At 42.8% G+C, this 17,756-nt stretch overlaps 1 protein-coding gene across 1 annotated transcript in view; it reads left to right on the top strand.

Moving 5' to 3' along the window:
• Positions 1-16,723, top strand: part of LOC123030154 (dual specificity mitogen-activated protein kinase kinase 6-like) — a gene marked incomplete at its 3' end in the record, with an annotated part of 33,480 nt that extends 16,757 nt beyond the window's left edge. The window contains exons 3-9 of the mRNA XM_044443809.1: positions 1,709-1,757; positions 6,496-6,609; positions 10,098-10,217; positions 11,170-11,286; positions 12,553-12,604; positions 14,242-14,369; positions 16,646-16,723. Coding sequence (XP_044299744.1) covers positions 1,709-1,757; positions 6,496-6,609; positions 10,098-10,217; positions 11,170-11,286; positions 12,553-12,604; positions 14,242-14,369; positions 16,646-16,723 — 658 coding nt within the window. The remainder of the gene's footprint in view (positions 1-1,708; positions 1,758-6,495; positions 6,610-10,097; positions 10,218-11,169; positions 11,287-12,552; positions 12,605-14,241; positions 14,370-16,645) is intronic.
• Positions 16,724-17,756: the final 1,033 nt, after the last annotated feature.

Genomic DNA, 17,756 nt, shown 5'->3' with positions numbered 1-17,756 from the left:
AACTTAGCACCCCCTTGCATTTCTATACTAGTCTGTACCTTGGTTTATGTATTTGTTTAGACAGTTTTTTTTAAAGACGCATGACCAACCCTTTATGTTCCACTGTAAAGAAGGGATTTATGGCAAAGCCTGGCATTGCTCACTTGGCTTGTAGCTATTTCTGTCATGGATTAATACCAGATAAATAACGTCTTTTGCAAGCTGCCTATAAATAGAAGGGTATTTCTTATTTATGGAAAAGCTGTAGGATCTTACTTTGGGTTACCTGGATTAATTCCTTTCTTGTTACATCATGTAATCATTTGTAGCCTTGTTTTCTCTTTAGGTTCCTTAGCAAATCCTAGTTTTATTTTACTCATAGGGAAATGAATCACAGAACCACTTAACTGTTGCATGGTATCAGCATGGTATCAGCATGGCACACTGTACGTCAAGTTAAATATTCTGAGGTTTAAAGATTTGTCAGCCTAGTGCAGTGATTCACATATTTACATACACATAGGCCACCCGTTGTCCTTTGGATAAGATATATTGTGTGGCTAGTTACAATGGAGGCAGGGTGGTTTGCTTGTGTAATACAGTAGATCAGATTAGATAAAGTCTGCATGTGCAGAATGCAAGGTTAACTATTATTTATTTATTTAGATTTTTTGTATGCCGTCCCATCGCTTAAAGCCTCCGGACGGCTTACATAAAATAAACATAATACATAATACATATAATACCAATTAAAAACCCTGATTCATCCTGGCTGCAAATTAAAACTTATAGATAATATTAAAAGTCGTTAAAATATTGTTTAAATAAAAAGGTCTTAGTCTGGCGCCATCTGCTTAGGGGTGAGAAAGCTGGGAATGTCCAGTTTCCCACTGAATCTTCTTGCCCCCCTTTATCAACAAAGGGTCTTGTGGAAAGTTAAAGAGGAACTGTTTTATTCTGGCTCAAGTTTTTGTGGGCACTGTCCACTTCATTGGATGCTTGAAGTATATCTACAGATTGCCCACCTGAGGCATATAAATCTGCCAACTTGAGGTTAGCACTTCATGCATCTGAAGGAGTGGACAACGTTCACAAAAGCTTATGCCTACAAGGGTGCATGCTGAGTTTCACATGTGGTCCTTTGCACACTGGCCATAGAAAAGTAGGAGAAGGATACTAGGTTCAGGACAAGGAATTTACACCATTTAGGAGATGTTCGCCCTAAATTGAGAGAATGCTTTCTAAATTTATTTTGCCAAATTAAGCTTAGTATATACTGTGCATAGCTTCAGTGTAGTGGAAGCTATTATAGTGTACTGGGAAATAAACCCAGTGCTTTATTTTGCCACGGGTGGTGGTGTGAGGGAGGACTTCATTATGTAAGTTGTTTAATAAAAATGAATGAATGCCAGTTGCAAATGCAGTGTTCAATAAGCTTACCAGTTTCAGAGCTACAAGTAATGATTTTAGGTCATTATTTTGGTGGGAGAAATTTGGTGTTCCTCAGTGTGAAATGGAACACACTGCAACAAAATGACTGTATAACTGAAGGTTCCCCTAAAGAAAGAAAAGAACTCTGGGGAAAAGGAAAAGTGGGGTGGGTTTTAGCATATACTACACAGTTCCTTGGGCGGCTTTAGTTTATTAGTGTGCCAACCAATACGTTGTGCTTGTAAATTCTCAGATTCTTCCCTTGGTTTTTTTTCTTCCAACTTTTTCTATTTCACAGGCCACCTAGAGATTTGGACTCCAAAGCCTGCATCAATATTGGTGACAAGGTATGGACAAAATAAAATTCATCATCTAAAGAACTTCAGTGATACAATTGGGAAGGCAGTGAATTAAAACAGGGAATTGGAAGTTACCTGGTAATCCCATTTGTTGGCCGAGAAGCCATTTAACTTCTTTTCCTCTGCTTTTCTCTATTAAAACTTTCATCCATTTAAAAAATTAAAGAGCTTGGGGTTCTTATGTTGATGTTGCCTTAGCTCTACTTCAGAAGTGTGAATGCAGGGTGCATTTCCAAGTTTGCTTGTTGTTTCAAGAGGGAGTATTTCTGCTTTACCTTTGGGTATCAGTAAACAGTCTGCAGTGACTGAGAAGCAGCTGAAGGGCTATCTGGCTTTCCTCTTGGCAGGTACCTGCAGTCCATCCTCAGGAGCCACCTTGAATGATGCATGTGCCCATAGTCAGTGCCATGACCCACCTGTAAATGTGTAGTCACACAATGATAGCAAGCAGCTTTTGCCATCTTGACTGCACAATTCATGCAGCTGGGCTGACTGAATTGCATTCTGGTCATTCTGCCTCTAGGACAGAGCTTCATTTCCTTATTCATGCAAATGTGGGTTCAGGCATGCCTTAGTCTATGGTTCAAGACGAAGGCATGCCTGACTAACGCTTTTCAAGTTTGAAGGTGCATGTTTCTGGATAAGAATATTGTGTAAGTTCACAATTACTGCTCAGCATTCACAAAAGTTTGGAAGATCCTATGCAAATTACTCCCAAATCATGTTTAATGTCAAAGACAGAACCAAACATTTAAAATCAAATTATACCAGTAAAACCATGGCTAGCCAACGAGGGAAGGTTTGCTTAAATAACTGTTGGAAAACAAAGCATGTATTCTGGTTGTAGGTATTCCCTTGTATAACTGGAACAGGTATAGCCTAAATTGTCAGACAGTTTTAGAGTGTGAGTTCTGTTCAGTTCCTGTGACTCAGAATTGTCTAATTCTATATGCCTTTTGTACCAGACTTTAGCTAGTAGATCACTGGGTTCTAGTTAAAAAAAAAAAAACCGAACAGATTCTGCCAGGCTGAATGCTGCCCATCCCTGCTGTAGATTGCCTCATTCTGCAATGACTCGTATTACCCCACCATGGAATAACCAAGATTGATAGGTCTGCTTGCATTTCCCTGGAAGACATTGGCAGCACCCTTACCCCTGCTCCAGCTTTATATGTAACCATCCCCACAGGGGCACCTGCTTACTGATATTAATAGCAACAGTTGCTCAGTCACAATATGCTTATTGCTAAGCTCTGGCTGGCATTAGCAACTATCTGTACAAGGCATTTCTGCTTCTGCTTGTAGCCAAGAAAGCTAGCAGCCTCTCAAGGCCTTAATTTTCATCCGTCCAAGAATGAAGCAAGCTCTGCTTGCATAGCAGATGGATGCAGCCAACAGAATGTGCCAGCAGGCCTACATACATTAGGGGAATTCCATGAGTGTGTCAATAGATCTTTGTGTTTCTAATCTGTATAGTACATTTCCTTTGGATATAAAGATACATGGGGAACTGCGGCAAATTACCGCCATGTGAATATTGGCATGGCAAGCAAGCACTCAGCTGGTGAAGCAGATGTAGTGAAACGAACCCTCTGTTGCTGGATGTTAGCCACTTTGTGGCAAGTAGAAAGCATCAGTAGGAGGGAGAAAATGCTGGCACCTCTGGGAGTACTGAAGATTTCCACAATTGAAACCGAACTCCACTTTATACTCGATACAGGAAATATTCTTGTTGCACACTGCAAGATGTGGCAGAAGTGCATGCTGATACAAGCATCTGCTGAGTCAGGAGTGTACAGTTCCAAAACACTTCTTGGAGACATGGCCCAGACCACGTTTCCCATTCGCATGAACTGGTTGTTCAGAAATACACATATGTGCATTTATTAGTGACACCCTGGACACATGTGCCTTAGGCGGCAGTGCTTTCTCCAGCAATCATGATGTGTGGTGCTGCCTGTGCAGATGGAGTGCTGGAGGAGGAAGGAGATGAGGGTGTGCTAAGTCACCAGGACAAGAATTCTTCCAGAGGGCGAAAGAGGGGACTTGCTTTCTGGTCAAAGGACTTGGAAAGAATGTGCCTCCAAGCACAGTTAGCAGTGCTAACATGTTTTTGTCTTTCCCATGTGGCTTGTTGATTTCAGCCAGTGGGATCAGGTTATTGAGCTAATTCTTGCATCCAGGGATGTGCCTTATCAGTTCCTGTTTTCCTACTTTTCAGGTTGTAGGAACAATTTTAGGGGCCAGCTAGACATGATATTAATGATATGAAAGCTGTTCACTTGAGTGCTTCTGTTTATGTGCGCATTAGACCTGGAGAAGGCTGATCAGCTTTCTGTTCGGGGAGTAGGGGAAGCAGTCCAGTGCTTTCTGTCCTTGCCACAGCTCCAGCAAAAACTTTCCCTTGAAGTTGCTACTTTTATTTCAAGGGAAGTTCCTATTCATGTTAACGGAGGGGAAAAAAACCCTTCAAGTCTGCTTTGACCCTTAGCTATGTATTTTCTTCCCTTGGTGCAGGTGATTGGACTGGATGATCTGCTTCTTCCCCCCATCCTTGTGGCTCTGCTTACTCCCTTCCAGCATTGGTTGCTGAGCAGCACAGCATAGTGTTAGACTGGGACTCAGGAGACTTGGGTTCAAGTCTGGGCCAGTCACTGCCTCTCAGCCTAACCTACCCCACAGGATTGTTGTGAGGATGAACAGGAGGAGAGGATTATGCAAGCTGCCTTTGGTTCCTTGCAAGAGGAATATAGGTAGGGTAGAAATACAATACCTTATTACAAGAACTATTCGTTCTTACCCGAACCACAGGAAATCTGTGAGAGCATGGGTGGGCAGACTTCAGGCTTACAGGATCTATCGTGTTTTGCACCAAAACCCCAAAGTTGCCAGTTGCAACATGCTGGTTCAATAAGGAAGACACAGAATTTGCAGAGCAAAGTGCCTTTGAACAGATGCTTGGCACTTGAATTGGAGCTCAGTGCTCTCACTCATCCTTTCATAAATAAATCTGCTCTTGCCCCCCTCCCCCCCCCCAATTCTGATTTCAGCATTGTAACGTAGGAGGGGGGAAAGGCTTTTGTCTGTCACTGTTGGTGAACCATAGGGAGTTGGAGATCTTTATAAGTCTATTGCAAGTAGACCTTGATTTGCTTTCCAATTTCTCCTCGATTAGAAGAAATATTACAGCAAGATTAAGTTAAATAACAGTACAGCTGGACAATAAACCTGCTTGAGCATTTCTCATCCACTTTTGCACCCAAGCTGCAGTGCTCTAATTTATTGGCAAAGTTGCAAATTCATTAGCATTTTATGAGTCTGCCTGTCAGAATTTTTATTTTTCCTCTAGCATTTTGGGATGGGAGGGGTAAGAGAGCCATCTGGAGCACAATGACCCAGTACTGAATCAAAGAAGTGTCTGATGTAGCATGCCTTTGTTCCAAGAAAAGCAGCTTCCTTTCAGTCCCACGGAAGAGCAGAGCAGAGCAGAGCGGGAGAGAAATGTTCCCAAAGGCACTGCTTGGGGAGGCAACACATTGTGGTCTGCCTTCACATTTTGATTGCCTTCACAATCCCCTCTGTCTGCATTATGGAGTTTCCTTTAGAGGACAGGGATGAAGTTTGGTCTACTGCTCTTCTTAGCAGTTAAAAGCCACAAAAGGAAAAGGCTGTGCTCAAGGTCCCTGTGAAAACCCATAAGGGAAAGTTAATAGTGCTCAAAAGCCAGGAAGCGAGAGACGGAACTGGAGCCAAGCCAGGAGTGTGGCCTCAGTGGCCAAGCCAGACTTCTGCACTGCAGTGGGTAGAGGGGGAGAAAGAGTAGAGGCCATCCTTGCACGGAGGGAGGGAATCACATCTTCTGTGCCACATCTCAGTTGCACTTCTTTTGTCTAGCCCAGCAGGGTTGGAAAGGCAGTAGATGGTTCTTTAATTTATTATAGTTGCATTTTTATTGCCAGGAAGGGAGGGAAGCATTTGTAGACTCTTCTTCCTTATGACCCAACATAATGTGGCTGGACCTGGATACCAGGGTCCTTGACCATGAGGTAGTGGGGTGGGGAGGTGCTAACGTACTTTCCTGTCTCAGGCAGCACGGTGCTTTGGGTTGACCCTGCAGCCAAGCAGTGACACACATGGCTGAGAAAAACAGTATGGCCACACTTTTGTTTTAGCATGCGCAAAAATAAATAAAGCAAGCAAGCTGATGTCTAAATTAGTCTTGAGTTTGCATACACATAAGTTGTGGAAGGTTTGCGCATAAATACTCATGTAGGAAAAACAATGTGAATTCAGCCAGAGGGAAAGCTCTTAGAAACCTTTGAACAAATAAACAGATTCTTATTGTAAAAAGCATTCTAGTGATAGAAAGTTAAACAATTAAAACATTTTGTGGCGTGTGTATACTTTCTAAGCAATGACCTCCTTTAGGAAATCCTCACTTACGCCAGTTTGAGAGGAGCCATTAAGGTTGCCATTGCGAAATTGACCGTGCTGAATACCTAGTGGGCAGTCCCATTTTCCAGCCAAGGATGCTGGGAATTGTAGGGGTTCCTGCTGTCCGTATGTACATAGGCTTGCATCCTCAGAGGGGTAGGTCCCCTTATCCACACAAAGGGAGAAAATTTAGAGGTTGGCAGTTGATTTGAGAATTCCTTGTTTGGCTGCATGAGAGTGAATAAGCTGCATTTTGGCTTCTGATAACTTTCTCATCTTTATTTCTTCATAGAATTTTGAAGTCAAGGCTGATGACCTGGAGCCAATATCAGAACTAGGACGTGGTGCATACGGGGTGGTAGAGATGATGCGGCATATGCCCAGTGGGCAAATAATGGCAGTGAAGGTAGAGTGAAGCTCTGTGGTTATTCCCATTTTTTATTTTTAACCTTACAAATTCATGATGTCTCCCTGCCCCAGGAGCTATTGATATTTTTTTTGCAGCACTGCAATACATTCATATATTGAACCAAACTGGAAAGCCACATGGAACAAGCTTGAACTCCCAACATTCATTAATGCTTGAAGGCCCTGAATGAGTCATTTATCAATGTTCCATTCAAGGAACTGGAGAATATGCTTAATCAGACAGAACATCCATAATACAGAGCTCAGCTCCTCTGTATTCTAGCTGACATCTACCTGGACCAATTTGCAAGCATGCACACTGGCCTTGCTTTCCACATGTTATAGTTCCATAGTAAATAAACTTTTCATTGTATTCTTTCTTCCATTTGGATTTGATTTCCATACAAGAGTGGGTTAAAGTATTGGATTGTGTGGGCATGGGCCTCCTCACCTGCTGTTGCATGGCCATGATTGCTTTTGTGGGCTTCTTGGAAGTACTTGCTAGACTAGTGTCAGGAATGGGATGTAGAACTAGATGAACATTTGCCCTGCCTTCAGGGACCCTCATATCCTTAACTTGGTTCTCGTAATTTTTTATATCTTTTCATGGTTGTGCTTTTAGAATATCGGAGTCTACTTTGCTGTTGAGGAAAGCCTGTATATGGCACACTCATTATATTGTAAATGGGCTATTTGCATCCAGTCCTAACTGGGATGTCATTAGGCATGTAAGAGAAGAGATATGAAGATGTGCACATGAATACATTGTTTGTATATTCAAATATTCTTGGCCAAATTTGGTGATCATATTACCTATACCAAGTATACTGGGGTGTGAACAAGCATTATGCCCACACTTGCAGCCATTTCCATCTCCCTTCTTGGCATGCTTGAATGTGCTTTGAACCAGCAAAAGATGCTTGCTCACCAGCTTTGGACAAGCCAGGATATTAAGCTAGCCTCACATCATGGTTTCAGATTCACATTTGCTGTGAAGTGAAGAGAAAGGGTTGTTTGCAACAGCAAAGGGTTTGTTCATATACTGGGTGGTTAAGCTGAGATATGATCATCCATACTGGGCCTTTGTCTTCTATTGCTTAATATTTATTATCTTCCTTTAGGTATAAACCCCAATCTGTTTTTGCATATTCACTAATAGTCTGGTTAGGTATGATGTTATGGTCTTCAGAGCTTTATTATTAGTCAACATAACCTTTGTTCCTATATTATGGACAAAAGAGATGGTTTAAAAAATAAGTAGCTACCTGAATTTCACTGGGAATGTTGTAAAATAGCAAAGTCAGCTTTATTTTCCTCTTAGGTAAGTAAATCACACAGTTCATATAATTAGGCAATTTCATTTTGGTCTGTGATGATGATGATTTTTTATGTCAGATGTTGACAAACATGCATCTTATACAATCCTTTAGAGACCAATAAATGATGCATTTTTTAAAAAAAAAGTTCTGTTAGTAGATGGCATGAAATTATCTTTGGAGTTCACATTAAATAAAGCTTGTAGAAAATTACATTGTTTTAATTTTGAAGTTGTGAAACCAGAAAGAAAAAAATAGTTTATTCAAGAACATTTTCACATTTCCAGAGTGTTAAAATTCTTGGGAAGGAGTTTGCTTCCTGCTTATATTGGCATTGTCCTGCTGAAGTTGATTTACTGACAAAAATATAAAAAGTGAGAATTGACTTGCTCATTTCCTTTCTAAAAGCTGTGAGAAAAGCAACTCGGGCTTTGGGGACTCGGGCACGTAGTGGTATTACTGTTTAATACACAGTTACAAAAGCTCTCTGATGAAGGTAGTGAACACTGTTAGTCCATGGTTAATCCAAAGAGCAAGCAGAGAATTCTTATCTACCTTTTTAATGTGTGGCCCATGGTGTCAAGCTCTTTACATCCTAGCAGGTTAGAACAAATTCCAGTGTCTTTGAAAAACAACTCCATGCCCATACACTTCACTTAATCTTGGGAAGAGTGATCGAAGTTCGTTCTGTTCACCCAGTCTTGCCCTACCTCGTGTCCTTCAGATGTCTTGGACTTCAGCTCTCAGCACGCCTCTTCATCGGCCATTCTGGCTGAGGTTGGTGGAAGCTGAAACCTGGAATATCAGGTTTGGCACTAGTTTGGGGCAAGCTGCCTCAACTGTTGTTACGATCCCAGCAGTACAATAACATCATACGTGACCTTGTAAAGTTCTTCCTGTAGGTGTAGGAGGCACCAGCAAGACGTGCCTCTCACCTAGTAGACAGAGGCTGGTGAGCATGGCAACTGCTGTAATCATGCTTTGCTCAGTAGAGATGTAACAGTTAACCATGGTTGGTGCAAACAATTTCTGGGAAAACCCACTTCATCCCATGATTTTACATCCTGATTTGCAGCCAATCTTCAGACAGGGTTAAAAGGTTATGATATGATGCTTAACCACATTTAAGCATTATGTCTGCGCAGGGCTATTCATTCTGATCCAGAGTGGTACACACTGACTTCTCCCATAGCCAGGAGTTTCCTGACCACTTTAGCATTGTGGGGGTGGGCATCTCTAAGCATATTGTAGGGTACGGACATGTGGACCCTGTTCCAGACATGGATGTTAAAGAGAAGGACCTTGCTGAATGCATCAGAGATGCTGGACATGCAAGGAGCCACTGGGCTGGGTCAGCTTAAGTGTGCATTACTAATCCTGGGCCTCTTTCAGTAGCCACCCTCCACTAAACGTTCTGCCATCATAGCTTTGGTAATGATGGAAGAACAGAGAAAAGAGAGAGAGAAAGAAAGAAAGAGAGAGAGAGGAAGAGAGAAAAAAGCACTTCTGTAATAACAATCATCCTTTGCCCTTCTATAGCACCTCACATCCGAGGATCTCACAGTGCTTCCCAGACATAAATTACGCCTGTGAGGTAGGTAAGCATTATTATCCCCGTTTCACAAAGGCACAAAGAAGGAGGCTTTAAAAAACCACACTGCTTCAAATGTGGCCTCTAGTTATGGGTGCCTGTTATGAGACACTTGCAACCTAAGCCTATGTATGTCTGCACCGACGTAACTCTCACTGATTTCAGTGGGACTTACCCACAGGTAAGTGTGCATTGCACTGCACCCTGATTGTCCAAGGGCCACAAAAGCAATATGTTTTGTCAGAAGGGACTAAAACTTGGGAGTTTGGCCTTCCCAAGTCAGTATCTCTGCTGGCTCGAACCAATGTGGCTGCGATCAGTTTTAGCTCTTGAGATTTACCTAGTTTGGAGGATTCCTGCTTTTAACTGTCAGGCCACGGGAGTTCGCTTTTCCTTGTTGGTTAAGAAGAGCAGTAAAGAGGTGAAAACGCCTTAGAAAAATATTCATTTGCAAACTTGTTTGGTTAAAGCAAGCTGAATGACCTCACTCTTGTAGTTTTTGTGATCAATGATCTCTTGGATGAAACGATGCACGTGGGAATGAGAGGGATGCAAATTAAAACTGGGTCTGTCTTCCAGCGAATTCGCGCCACAGTGAACAGCCAGGAGCAGAAGAGGCTACTGATGGACCTAGACATTTCCATGAGGACAGTAGACTGTCACTTCACGGTCACTTTCTATGGTGCGCTGTTTAGAGAGGTATGGCTTTATGAATCCCAGCATGCCTCCTTCACCATATTTGGGCCGCACTCTTGCCTAGTGACTTTCACAAGCCTAGGAAAGTGGCCAGGCAGGGGAGCCAAAGGAGGTGCTCTGTCCCTGAGCTCTGGTCCTTCCTCGTGCATGTGTAACCTTGGGGTCACCCTGACTGAACATGGGCTGTACTCTCAAGTGTATCTCTGAGATCGTCATTGGGCAATTTAAGTGTGGTAGCTTTAGCACCCTGAGAAACTTTCTAGACCTTGAAAAGTGGACTCTAAAATCTTGAAGACTATGCAGGAAGAAGGTTTAATGCCGATATTCTGGATTTCTGTTTAAATCAGTATGTATAAGCACAAGTTGGGATTATGGAAGGAATCCACAAGTAGCTCTTCTGGCAAAGACCTTGCTTAGCAAATGTGTTGCCTTTTCAGACCTGGGTGTTTCCATAGCTAAAAGGGAGCCAACTTGGACATGTGACTTAAACAAAATTGGCACACATCTCAGTTGACAGGCCTCCACAGATGCTATGTTTTAATAGAAAATTTTGGCAACAAAGCCTCCTTTTTTGCTGCCATGCTGCCCTTAAATTTGAGGACTACCAAAAATGGCTGGGGAGGGATATACTTGGGCATGTGTTGCTCACCCCTGGATTGCATTGTTCTTGAATGGCAGAGGTAACTTGTCACCTAGTTTTGAATTTTAGAATGCGAATGGGAAGCTATAGTGACGAAAACCTTGCCCCTGGCTCCCTGGATTCTGTATCGTCCTGAGAGTTTGGTACATATTCGGGTTAAAGGCCAGGCCAGGCCAGGCTTCAGTGTGTGTTGGAAGAGACATGAAAAGTTATAGGACCAGCAAGCTATAGAACACAGTGTGCATATAGTTTGGTGGAGGCAGGACAGTGTTCATCAAAGTTGGTAGCCATTTCCTTTCCCTTGCTTTTTCCTAGGGAGATGTGTGGATTTGCATGGAACTTATGGACACATCACTGGACAAGTTCTACAAGCAAGTCATTGACAAAGGTTTGACGATTCCCGAGGACATCCTAGGAAAAATAGCTGTCTCAGTGAGTGCTTTGGGTTCTTGAGTTTACTCAGTTACGAATTTAGCACCCTTTCCATCTTTGCAGTTCACATCTCTCAGTCAATATGTGAAGCTGCAAAATAAGATGGAGAAAGAATAGCAGGTGCCTCCTTTTAAGAGCTTATTCTTCTATTTACTGTACACTGAATGAATATAAGATGTACACTGAATGTACAACTCAGTTTGGATCCCATTTCTGAAAGTGGGTCAGTTTTGACTGAAGCAATTTTAGGCACGACCTGCCTCATCTCTGATTTGGAGTGAAGCCTTGCTTTAAAATAACTGAAGCTTTGTATGTCTCCCTGTTGATTGAAATTGGAAACTGAAAAGAGCGATAGCTTTTCAGCTTTCTGACACAGTGGAATGATGTTTTCAGGTATAGTATCCTTTTCTGGGTAGTATCTGGCCAGTCTTCTCTGTAATATTGGCCTAGCAGCTCACAGAGTTTTTGTGCAAAGGGAGTCATTTATATTTCCAGCAAGTTGCATAAAAATTACATACCACAAAGGGGTGACACTAGCTAAGTAACTTGAAAATTTCAGGAAGGTAGATTCAGCGGTTGGGGAGCTGAGATGAGTAACAAGCAGTCTGCTCTTCTGTACCCGGCCCCAAAGCACTGTGATTGGAAGTAAAAAGGAGAACCCGAGTTGCATGTAATTTTTTGGTTGGAAGCTGCAGCTGTCAGTCACATAAATATTTCCTCTTTCTCCTTCCATCTGCCATTTTCCTTTTATGGAATGCTTGCTATTTTTTGCCATCAAAATCCCTATCCCCCTCCTGCTGTTTGCCTCTTGGTCCCTCCCCTCTCCTTTGTAGCTGGGAAAAAAATCACAGGGTTCCTTACTCTTATGAAATGTGTCCTTTAGCTACAAAGGGAGACACTTTGTGTTACGGGGGCAGGAATTCCAAGATCCCCTGGAATGTAGCCACCCAAACTTCCTAAATAGCAATGCCACAAAAGTTGGGTGCACTCTGATCTTCAAGAGGTCAGGGCACTGATCTTTCTTTTGAGCATGGTGCTAAACGTGGCTGGAGGCACAGTCCTGAGTGCCATGAATCATGTTTTATCACCCTAGTGCCAGACTGCAGGCTCAGCAGTAGCCTGCCTGTTAATTGCCAAGATGCCCAACCTAGACTGTCTCCACCCCGGTTCAGTGTTGAAAGAAGGGTGAACTTGTGGCCTGGCTCTGGAAAAGAGAGTGCAGTATACCTGCCTCTGCCCATTCTTGTCTATGGTTGTGTTTTCCAGATTGTCAAAGCATTAGAGCACCTACACAGTAAGCTCTCTGTAATTCACCGAGGTAAGTGCGACCAGTGCTGTGGCCTGTCACAGTGCTTGATTCTAAAAAGGGTTGGCATGGATTGTGTAAGAAGAGCTGTGCTTCGCTCCGTTTTAAAGCTAAACAAAGTCATGGGACTCAATCTCCTTGCTTGGCAGGTGCAATAGTTTCCCATTTTCCAAGCCCTGTTCAGAATGCCAGCTTGGACCTGCCAAGTTGTATCCACTGAGTACTGGAGTGTTCATTTTGACCATCATGAGTGCATACTGCAAGCCCTTTTATACCCGAAGTGCCCCCTGTGTGATACGGTATAGTGATACCTGTACTGTGAGGATTACTGCAGTAAATTGGGTTAGAAATGTTGCAAATGGATGCCTGTTTGTGCATCAGATCTTTCGCATCACTTTCCCTCCACCACATCCCCAAAAAGGATGTGGTGGAGTGTTGGGACTTTTGCAAATAGTGGGAGCTTTGGTGTGAGGGTCACAACTGTAGAGAGAGATCAGGCCAAGGCACTTTCAGCTCAGACAACTTTGAGTCTCACATTGTGTTACATGCACTGAGCAGTTCATTAGGAAACACATAGAAAGTGTTGCACGATGCTGTTGTCACTGTATAGCTTGGACACTAGAAATCCTACCGTATAGGCATATAGTTGCAGGCAATCTCGGCATCTTCCACTCCAGTTAAAAAAGAAAAAAATGTTATTTACCAACTATTCAGAGGAAGATAATTGGATTGCAGTGGCCTTGATGCCGAGCTCCTGATGGCCAGTTAACAACTCAAGAGACAGCTGAGGGAAGGGTGACTCCTACACGTGTTTAAAGTGGAAAAATTCCTGTGTCTCCCCACTTTCCCAGCCTGCATGTTTGGCTGGGGAATGCTAGGTGCTGTAGGACATTTTTCTGTCTAAATGTGCATAGGATTGTACCCTAATTCTCCAAATTGTTCCTGCCTTCGTTCTCACCAATGTTTCTGTTGTTTTAGGGGTCTCTGGCTGGCCTTTGCCCCTGTAACGTCAGTGTTTCTGAACATTGGGGTCTAACACCATTTAGAAAGAAGAGGACATTTTTTCTTCTGGGGCGGGGCAGGGTGGGGAGAGCCCTCAGGAGGGGCCATGTTCCCAAGGATGACTTTCAGTTTCTTCATCAAATTTAGTAGAAAGTTAGAAGAGGATCTGCACCATTATTTGTCCTTTATCCACAGCTTTTTTCAAAATGGGTGTTCTACAGCAGAGTTCTATAGTTGCTTAGTTTGGAATGAATACCATTCCTGTTCTAGAGCAAGGGTGGGACAATGGTGGCTCTCTAGATAATGTATGAGCCCATATTGTTTGTAAGCCGCCCCGAGGCTTCGGCGAATGGGGCGGCATAAAAATGTTTTAATAAATAAATAATAAATAAAATCCCATCATACCAAGCATGGTCAAGAATGATGGGAGCTGTGACTAGTGGGCCATGTGTACCCCCTCCCATCCCTGGTCTACAGCCAGTGTGTGCTTCCTTACCTTTTTGGATCCTGTGGTTTTGATTTAACAAGTAAAACATAGCTGGTTCTGGAGCCCTCTGGTGGTAGCAAGCAGTTATTTCCTGCTTCCATAACCAGCTGCAAATGACCTGCTTGCTAGACTGACTGGCTCTGTGCATTCCACCTTGCAGATGTCAAGCCTTCCAATGTACTGATCAATACACTGGGACAGGTGAAAATGTGTGATTTTGGAATTAGTGGCTACCTTGTTGATTCTGTGGCCAAGACAATGGATGCTGGCTGTAAACCTTACATGGCAGTAAGTACAAAGAATTGAAAAACATTCATTGTCATTGTAACACTGATTTCTGTAATGGTGTTGCCTGACTGCTTTCTACAGGGGCACATTTTTCTTAATTTTGTTTATGTCCAGCATTTATATACCTCACCATCTAATGCAAGCTCAAAGTAGTTTACTGTCAAATTGAAAGCAGTGCAAAATAATGAAAACAGGAGAAACAGCTGAAAAGACAGCAAGAGTGTACTTAGTACTTTGCAAGCATTGCCTGGAATAAACTTTTCATGGGAGATGTTCTGGGACATTGTTCTACTTTTGCTGAAAAAGGCCAATATTGGGTAATCTCCCATATTTCTGAAGCTGGGTTTTGCAAGATTATTTCAAGAATCGGAGCTTCTAGCATCCATTTCCAGTTATTGCTGAAGTTCATGATTCACTGATTTGCAAAACAGATTTCCCTAGTTTGCTCTGGTAGGCATTGTGCTACCTGTTGGTGAGTATGATGGACAGTGAGCCTTCCTCTGAGAACTGAAGCTGTGGAGAGGGGGGATTCCTTGGGTAGCTGGACAGCACTCCCCCTTCCCAGCTCTGCAGCAAGGAGGAAAGAGCCTTGGGCACACAAGACCAGTCAGTATCCCCCCACCCCTGGTCCACCCAAGCCTTTTTCCCAGAGCTGCTTCCCTCCCCTGCCAACCTCTCTCTCAGGAAAGACTAGTGGACAATGTGTTGGGGGCTGCTACCTAAAGTGGCTCCTGGGCATGCCTTAGGCAGCCAAGTCCAATGGACTGCATTTCCTTTTTCTGCCTGGCCTTTTTGTTAAGGATGTGGGAATATTGAAGTGTGCGTGGGGATAGTTTTAGGCAGCAGGGCCCCATGGGGAATGTTCCTTTTCTTGGCTAACTTTTCCCAGGTGAAGGGTGATGGAGTGGGCCTGCTTCAGATTTTACTTAATCAGAAAGTCCTGCCAAATACCGTTGAGTTCCAACCACACAGACTGTAAAGCAAGATTCTTTCAATAATGTGGAATCCTCTATCTCCTGTAGTCCTTGGTGTCCTGCACACACATATCTGGGAGTAAACCCCATTGAAACCCAGTAGGACACGCAGAGAAGAAGACTGTGAGACCTGGACTCTGACTAGTGTGATCAGTTGAGCCAACAAACCCAGCATTTTTAAGGCTCTAGAAAACTGAGTAAATCTGGGGAAACCTCCAGGCCTTGACAACAACATAGTAGTACGACCCTTCAGCTTACCTGTTGAAACAAGGGGAAGTCATCTGATCCCAAAGAACTGTAGCTTAGACCAGGGTTCTTTATACACAGCTTTGTAAGTCATCTCCTCTTGGTATCAAAGGTCTCCGGAATGTAGAATAAGCCCTCAGTCTTGAGGGTTAATTAAATGCAGATATGTTTCAATTCTAATGGTAAAATGTTTACAAGAACCTCATTTTCATTTTACACTAAAAATCAGGACCTAAGGTCTGCTCACTGTTTCGAGGACCTTTAAAGGAAATGCACTTTTGGGAGGCCTCTCCCAGAGTCTATGTACTGAGTCTGTTATAAATTGAGGCAAATTTGTCCATCAGTATTTTCAGCCCCATCTTGTGTCTCTTTCGAGGGTGGGTGTGGTTTCCTAGCAAGAGAAAAATCACAATTGTCTGAAAGTTCAAAACTGGTTCTCTGTAATCAGGATGCTGCTCTTTTTAGAAATAACAGAAGTTTGGGAATACCGAGGTTCATATCTTAGCTGCCATTTGTGAGTCCATCCTTTTTTGGGAAGCCTGTCAGTACTGCTGCGTTTCAGTGTCTGCAGGGTGTGAGCATTAGCTCTAAAATGGTCAGTAGGCCTGTCTAGTGATGAATGAGGCTTTGTGCTGCCACATAACATCCAGAACTACCAGAGAGTTCTTCATTTTGTGTTTTTAGTTGACCAGCTTCCTCAAGCACAAGTTACTAACTGGTTTTGACCTTTGCAGTCCTAAATGGTTTGAACCGGAGGTATCAAAAGAATCACTTTAGCATCTTCTGCCTTGAAGTTAAAAATTAATCAGACTCCACCTCTGAACAAAGCCAGATGAAGATAGCGAGGGCACACAGAGAGACATTCATGGGGTTTTCTCCTTGAAATCTCTTTGAAGCCTGAGAGTGAATCTGATTAGATTTGTGCTGAAAGCAAATTTGTACACCCTAATTTGCTTTCACGCAAATAGAGAAGGTTTCTCTTCTCCCTCCCCAGCTCCTTTCACTACTATTTAGATTTAGAACATGGCAATCTGTTTTCTCTCTTTCCACCTCCAGCCTGAAAGAATCAACCCTGAGCTAAACCAAAAGGGATACAGTGTTAAATCTGATATTTGGAGCCTGGGAATCACAATGGTAAGAGGACACTCCTGTTGTGCCCATGAAGGCCTATGAAATGTGTGTACTGAACAGATGCTAACTTGGGGGGAAATTCTGCACTGTTCTGCTCATATAACCCATTCAGATAAACACCTGATCTTTCTGTTCAGTGGGGCGGGGCCAGAACCTGACTCCCGAGAGCAGAGGACTCCACTTGCAGGAGGTCACTCTGCCCACCTTCGCCCATCACCACAGCTCACCCATCTCAGCATGGTCTCCTGTCTCTCTATGCAGCATTATCAGGGGGCAGGATGCGGGAGGGAGAAGCCCACCTCTTTGGGGGAGGTGGAGACAACTTACATTTAGATCGAGTCCAAAAGACTTGTGATCTGAGCTGCCTGAGATGAATCTGAACCCAGTGCAGGCTGTTAGCCTTTAATACAGCAAAGTCATCCTAAGTGCAAAATGTATCACTTTTTAAAATATGTTAGAATGTTCTGTAGAAGGAGAAATAACCATTTAACTTTCATGTCCTCTACCCCATCCCTGTTATTGTTACTTAGGATGATAGAATTACAGATGAACAGAAATGGTGTGAGGGGTAAGATTAGAGAGAGAAGCATCTTGATGGAGGTCTCTTTGTGCTAGTTGTGTTAGTTCCTTATCTAGTTTTTATTTTATGGTCAGAGACCAGGAAGACTTAAAAAAGGATAAAATAGCTGTAGAAAAATTAAAATACAGTTAAAACAAGTACAATTTATACAATGTTTTCACTTAAACGCTTGATCACAGTTTTCCTAATCTGCACTGCAGTCATAAATTTGGCAACATTTCTAGTAACATAAGCAGATACATCCCTTAGATACATAGATAGCAGAAGAATTATTGGAAGAATTATTCCCATAAAGATCTTTTATTAATAGCTTAATCAATTTCTTTCGGCATAATTCTGGAGAACTATGTAAGCCGCCCTGAGTTCTTTGAAAGGAAAAAGGTGAGATATAAATATAATAGATAGATAGATTCCCTATAAAAGCTGCAGTATAAGAGAACATGTTCCACTGTTTCT

Source organism: Varanus komodoensis, unplaced genomic scaffold, assembly GCF_004798865.1.
Source record: "Varanus komodoensis strain SLA01 unplaced genomic scaffold, ASM479886v1 scaffold424, whole genome shotgun sequence".
Lineage (NCBI taxonomy): Eukaryota > Metazoa > Chordata > Lepidosauria > Squamata > Varanidae > Varanus > Varanus komodoensis.
The sequence above is the reverse complement of the archived record's forward strand: the minus strand, read 5'-3'. Positions and strand labels throughout refer to the sequence as shown.